At 42.8% G+C, this 6,759-nt stretch overlaps 1 protein-coding gene across 1 annotated transcript; it reads right to left on the minus strand.

Moving 5' to 3' along the window:
* Positions 1-1,033: 1,033 nt before the first annotated feature.
* Positions 1,034-5,175, minus strand: LOC131233489 (hexose carrier protein HEX6-like). The gene is made up of 3 exons (XM_058230209.1): positions 4,841-5,175; positions 4,286-4,608; positions 1,034-2,516 (listed from the first exon to the last, which is right to left on the minus strand). Exons 1-3 carry the CDS (start codon positions 4,968-4,970, stop codon positions 1,443-1,445), a joined length of 1,527 nt encoding a protein of 508 aa, XP_058086192.1. The 5' UTR covers positions 4,971-5,175; the 3' UTR covers positions 1,034-1,442.
* Positions 5,176-6,759: the final 1,584 nt, after the last annotated feature.

Here is a 6,759-nt window from a genome sequence, read left to right on the forward strand (position 1 = left end):
ATTAGATGGACAAACGGATGGATGGCGTGGATAGACCACATACATTCAAGGTGGGTCCAACTGAGTTTACTCAGTACCATAGGAGTCAGTATGCTATCCGATTTCTTTCTCAATGCAAGGCATTCTTATCTCCACATGAGAAAATAACTTCCATTAATATTCATTAATATTGGTGAATCCACGGGAGAATCTCTGACCGTCGGATGATTTGCTTTTACCGGCAAAATAGATGGTTCCCACCCCTTGCCACCCTTATAAATAAAATGCAATCAATTTTAATATCCAACCATTGCAACCTTAGATATGCATTACTAGCCCGGAATGCAGAACAAAATGCCATCAATTCAAATATCGGACCACACAAACCCAGCCACAAAAGGCTCGAGCATGAACTCAAGACGCAGTCAAGTCCATGCAGTCCAATGGACCAAGCAACAATGTGGGGCTCGAAACTTGTAAGGTTAACTCAGTGCTGATAATTCCTAAAGATTTTCAGTTTGAATCTGGATCTTTACTTGCCCAAACATGTTTTTCTTGTTTTCTTACATTGTGATTGGTTTACATCACCACTCACATTGTCGGTACTGCTGGGTTAAATATATTTTGTGATGATGTGGCCCAATCATATTGCAATAAATAGGTTTCTCTTATTTGTGGAATACAGAGGATCCAAATTAACAGTGCTTGTATTTTAAATTTATGTATTTTCTACCATGTAAGTTTTCATTAATGCACCTGATTCTTCAAAAATGACTAACCAATTTTATTTTATTTTTTTATTTTTTCTTTTCCTTTTCTAAAACAGCCACATCCATTACCTGCTTGAAATTGGGGTTGTTTCCCTATAACTGATGAACACATCTTCTTTTGCAGTAACCAAGTTCTCTGAGTTTCCACACCCAAATCCATAGCTCAAGTGGTAGACTGAGTGAAAGATACCTCGTTTCAACAGTGAGTTCTTGGTATCGATTCCCTAGTGGGGGTGGCAGTGAAGTGTGAACTGACAGTGGGTGTACTAACAAGATAACCAAAAAAAAAAAAGTTCTTCGAGTTTCCTATTTATAAGATTTCAATCAATTCTTTATTTATGGAAGGTAAACTATTTCTTCATATTGTTCACTCATGCATTTTGAAAATTTCCAGACCTACATTGTGAGATTGGATGCATTGCTCGAATGAATGACACTAAATTAGTTAAATAAAGAGGATACAGCTAAATCATCGTTGTCTAACGCTCAAACCCTACTTGAAATTAAAACAATTGGAATCTGTGCTAGTCCCTTAACATGAATACTTAGGAAAGCAATTTCAATTGGATAATTTCCTCTTCATTGTACTAGTTATTGCAATTAAATCCAATAATGCATCCAAACACAACCTTTCTCCCATTAGAATCACAGCCACCATTATTTCAATGTTTCGGTGTATAGAGAGGGTGTGCTTCACAAGCTTGACTCCATCCCATGCCTATTTCCATCTGCCACAAACCTCTTCCAAAACCAATGCTCTCTCCACACCTCCTCCATCTTTTCAATAGGCATGTTCTTAGTCTCAGGCAACAACAGGTAGATGAATCCGGTCATCACCACCACCCATACTCCAAAAAAGAAAAATATCCCAGACTTGAAATGACAGAGCATAGATAGGAATGTCTGAGCAACAATGAAAGTGAACACAAAGCTCACTCCCACAGTAATGCTCTGTCCAGCTGATCTTATCTCCATCTGAAATATCTCACTTGGAACCAACCACCCCAATGGACCCCAAGACCACCCAAAACCAGCTACGTAGATGGAGATCAAAATCAAAACAAGATAGGCGGAGCTTTTACTCAACCCGCCATGATCGCCGAGCTGAGTTGCCATTATTCCTCCAATCATCATTTGGGAGATGAACATCTGAACTCCTCCAATCATAAACAGAACCCGTCGGCCTAATCGATCGACGATCATCATTGATATGAAGGTTGAGATGGTGCCAACGAGTCCAGTCACCACCGCTGACATGAGCGAAGCGCTCTCGCCAAGCCCGATCGTTCGGAATAAGAGAGGAGCGTAGAATGCAATCACATTGATTCCAGTTACCTGTTGGAAGAATGGGATTGCAATTGCCATTACCAGTTGAGGCCTGTATCTCTTTTGAATGATCTTTTGGAATGGGTGGTTGATGGTTTTTGAAACTGCACTGGCTTTGATGAGATCGTCCAGCTCTGATTGGATGTCTGTCGTGCCTCGGATCTTCTTCAGCATGTCTGCAGCCTTTTGGTGGTTGTTGCTACGCTGGATGAGGCTGTTGGGAGTTTCGGGAAGGAAGAGGGCGCCAAGGGTTAGGATTGAAGCTGGAACTGCAGCCATAGCGAGAGAGATGCGCCAACCCCAGCCTTGTTTGATCTTTGCAGTGCCGAAATTGATGAGGTTTGCGGAGAGAGCTCCGATTCCGATGCTGAACTGGAAGCCATTGTTGATTGCTCCTCTGTAACGAGGTGGCGCCATTTCTGATAGATATAGTGGGACTGACTGCGACAAGGAGATAGACAACTGATGGGTGAGATCACAGTAGAAAAACCATGACGAAGAGTACAAGGAGATAGTCTAAAAATTATAGAGAAATATGATAATCTAAGCAAAACATCCCAAGATATCTTTCCAGTGTTTGGGAGATTTACTCTGTTCAATGGACTTGGTGGACCATGGCCCGCATCAAAGTGTGGCCCATCACGTCGGAACATGCACATCAAGTGGGTCTCATTTGATGGGCAGTCCACATTAAAGGTAGGACCCACATGATGGATGGTGGTCATTGAAGGTGAGCTCTCATAATGGTCAGTAGACATCAAAGGTGAGCCGACATGATGAACAACCATATTAAAAGTGGGGCCCCACACAATGAATGGTCCACAACAAGGTGGGCCCACATAACAATCGGAGTGGGCTTCACATGATGGATGGTCCACATCAAAGTGTAGCCCCTCATAATGAACGGTCCACATCAAGTGGGTCCCACCTAATGGACAGTCCACATCCAAGGTTTCTCATGATGGATGGGCCATATCGAAAGTAGGCCACATATGGATGATCCACATAAAATGGTGATTATCAAGAGGATGCCCCACATCATGGATAATCTACTTTGAAGGAAGGGCCCACACTATGAACGCATCAAATGTGGATTCCATGTGATGGGCGGTGGACATTGAGTGCTCACATAAAAGACAATTAACATTTATGGTGGGCCCCACATGATGGATGACCACAAATCAAATGTTTACGGTTGTTCTAATGAGGGTTTTATTAAGCATGGTACATCCACGGTGGGAAGCAACAGGAAAGTGGTCCAACAGATGTTAGAATGGGACCCACTTGTAAGAAGCATAGACGCTACAAACTACAAAGTCGTTTGTCTTGTTGTCCGTAATTAATTCCAGTAAACAACAGCGGAGGGAAGAAAAGTTGTGGACGGAATGCTTTTGCCTCTCGGTCTCCATTGCTAACATGTTGAGGACTACTGAAAGTCTTGATTTTTCATTTATTATTCGTTTGGCTGTTTGGTGTCGGCTGATAGCATGGGACCCTAGAAAATGAGCTTATTTACATTGGTGATGTTGAGAGTTTGTTCGATCTAAACCGTCCACACTATTCAGTCCCTTCTTCATGGTCCACCACCTCAAAAAGTCATCCTGACCAGAGGATCCGAGTCTATTTTTACGTTGGCCTTTTTGTTTATGGCCGTTGCATTTTCTGGCCAATGATAGGTCAATCGAAGTGGGGGTTTGATAACCAGGGACAAAACGATACTGTTCCTCTTGTTCGACCTTCATTGAATGATGCTGAGCCCAAAAACTAGGCTGATTCAACAAGTAGGTGGGCTCCACCGTAAGAACCGTGTAAACTCATGCTCAAAACCGTCAAGTTCAGGTGGTGTGGCCCACATTGCTTTTCGATAGGCCTGATGTTCGGGTCGTCCCTTCATCCTGATGGTGCATACCTGATGAACGGGTTGGATGGCATATACACGCCAGATGGTGGGCTTCACTCACAATCTGAAAGGTTTCTACGGTAGGCTTTCCACTTCCATTTTTCCCTGTGGTGTGGCCCATCACAGTTTGGGACCGGCACAAGGGTTCTCATCTGACAGACGGGACTTGGATGTCATGAACAAGCAAGTGGGCACCACAAAGGTCGACTCCATGTGATACCTTGGAAAATTAGACTTCCGTGCCTTGGCTAAAGAAATTGACGAAAATATCCTCATATATGAATAAATACCGGTGGACGGAATATTCTACCTGGTTTGCGAATCCGACACCGACTCCGAGCAAGACCCGACCTAAGATAAGCATGTAGATGTTCACGGCAGCGCCTCCGAGAGCTGCACCAGCGAGGAAAGCAGCCCCACCGGCAATTATTGACGGCTTGCGCCCGAAAGCACGTGTGACCGTTGAAGCCAAGAAGGAGGCGATAAGGCCGGCGATGTATAGAGACGAGGTGAATGAGGTGAGGAGCTGGCTGTCGAATTTGCAATAGTTGCTGATTTTGGAGTCTTCATTCATCTTTCTGTAGACTTCAGGGAAGAACTTCTTCAAGAACGGTGCCATGGAAGTGACCCCACCTTAACATTTAAACTTCAAAAATCAGTGGCATTTTTTAAAATTCGATTCAAAAGAAGCAAAATCCATTTCTCTAATGAAGGAATTCAACCTCTGCAGTTCACAAAATGGACGTTGCATGATTAAGAGAACATGTTGGATGCACGTGAGTATGTTGATATGCATGTTGTCCATGCACATAGGTTGTAATGGATTATGTTGAAGAGAAATGAGAAAATGGGATGTGTGAAAGACCTGAAATTCCAATATCGTAGCCGAAGATGACTCCACCCATGGCTGCCATGGCACATGAGAGGAGAACAAAGGGGGTCATCCTTCCATTGTAGCGGGCGCTTTCGCTTTTCATGGCGAATCCGACTGCCATGGTTTCTCCTTAGCTCACTTGAGAGAGAGGTTTATAGAAAATGAATAAAGCCCTTCTCTAAGATTGCGTTTGGTTGCACCAAAATATCATGAAATTTCCTTATTAATCAGTGTAAATTGGCATGAACTACGAAATTTCATGATATATTCGTGATCAATCAGTCTAATTGGATGCAACCAAACACACCCAAAATGAGGATGAGTTTCACCTTGCAATGAGTTGTGGGGATTAGGTCAATGGAGAGAGAGAGAGAGAGAGAGAGAGAGAGAGAGAGATTTTCTAATCGAGAAACGCGGAAAGCGAGAAAGAGAGAGAGAGGGAGAGATTTTCTAGTCGAAAAACGTGTGGAAAGTGACAAAAGGAACAGTCTAGCTTGACTACATGAATTGATTTGTGGATAAGGAGAGTTGGCATGGGCATTCCAACTTAAAAATATCCTTCCCGTATATGGTATGCTTTCAGCTCGAACAACCACAACCGTTCCTTTGTGACGACTGTATATTTAGGTTAGTAAGTGGGGCCCATGGCTTGACAGTCCGGACCATTTGGATTTTGCATCTGTAATGGATGGAATCATCCCATCCATGGTTGGAAAACGGATGGCTATAAAAAAAAAAAAAAGGCCCAAGTAGAGGATGGATAGAATCATCACATCAATGCAATTTTTGGATGATATCTTTAGGCTTTTTTGGATGATAAAATCATCCCATGATAAGAGGATGATAGAATCATCACATTGATGGATAGAATCATCACATCAATGCAATTTTTGGATGATATCTTTAGGCTTAGATACTCTGGACCAAAGGGGATTCCTGTCCCCTCGATCATGCATGTGACTACCTTGTGTGAAACAAATGGACGGCTAAAACAACCACAGCTAATGTGACCAATGGATGGCCAAACAAATTTCTTTTGGTTGCATATACTTCAGACATTGTAACCAATCTGATTAGCAAATGCCCTGAGTTCTGGGCCAGAGAACCTGATCTGCATCTGATGGACAGGTGTGATCTTGCACGTACGATACTAGCTTGCCACTATATGGGCTATAAAGCTGGGTGTAGATATAGGTATCATTATTTGGACTATGGCCCACCTATGGAAGGATATCTGGTAAGGATTATCCAAAACGTGTGAGATCTGGATATTTTGTTAGGTAGGTTTGCCAGCTGCAAATGTCGGCGGGCCTAAAACTATGACGATCCACTTAATGCACCACGTGTGTTTTGAATATACACTCTAGGCCTTTTTTCTTTTTAACCGGTCTCTTTCCTCGTACAGATGTGGTTCGCCTGATGATCGGACCGGGCTGTCTACTATTATGTTAAAGGTGGGCCAACCAATGAATGACTGCTAGATGGATGGCTAGAATTTTCCAACCTAACTGATCTGTTTGGGGCATGGCCCAAAAAATCACAGTGATCAGAAGATCCACATCGTCCTGCTGGTGACCATCAAATGGATAGTAAAGGAATACAGTGACTGGCCCAGTGCACTTGGAGGTATATAGTTAGGATCTCCACTGACCAGGGGCGGAGCTGGGCAAGGCGCAGGCATGAAGTAAGAGTCAAAAGTAATTTAATACAGTAAAGGGATTGGACTCGTAGTGACCTCAAACTTTAGTCAAATTACCTAAAAAGATTCAACCTTTCAAATATTCCAAAGGTGGCCTTCTGACAAGCTTCCGAGAATTATTTGGACCAAAATGCCCTTGTCCTTGTTTCAATAGTTGTACATTTTTCTAGGGAATAAGAAGTTACATCTTATTTAATGCCAAGAAAGTGAT

Source organism: Magnolia sinica, chromosome 18, assembly GCF_029962835.1.
Source record: "Magnolia sinica isolate HGM2019 chromosome 18, MsV1, whole genome shotgun sequence".
Lineage (NCBI taxonomy): Eukaryota > Viridiplantae > Streptophyta > Magnoliopsida > Magnoliales > Magnoliaceae > Magnolia > Magnolia sinica.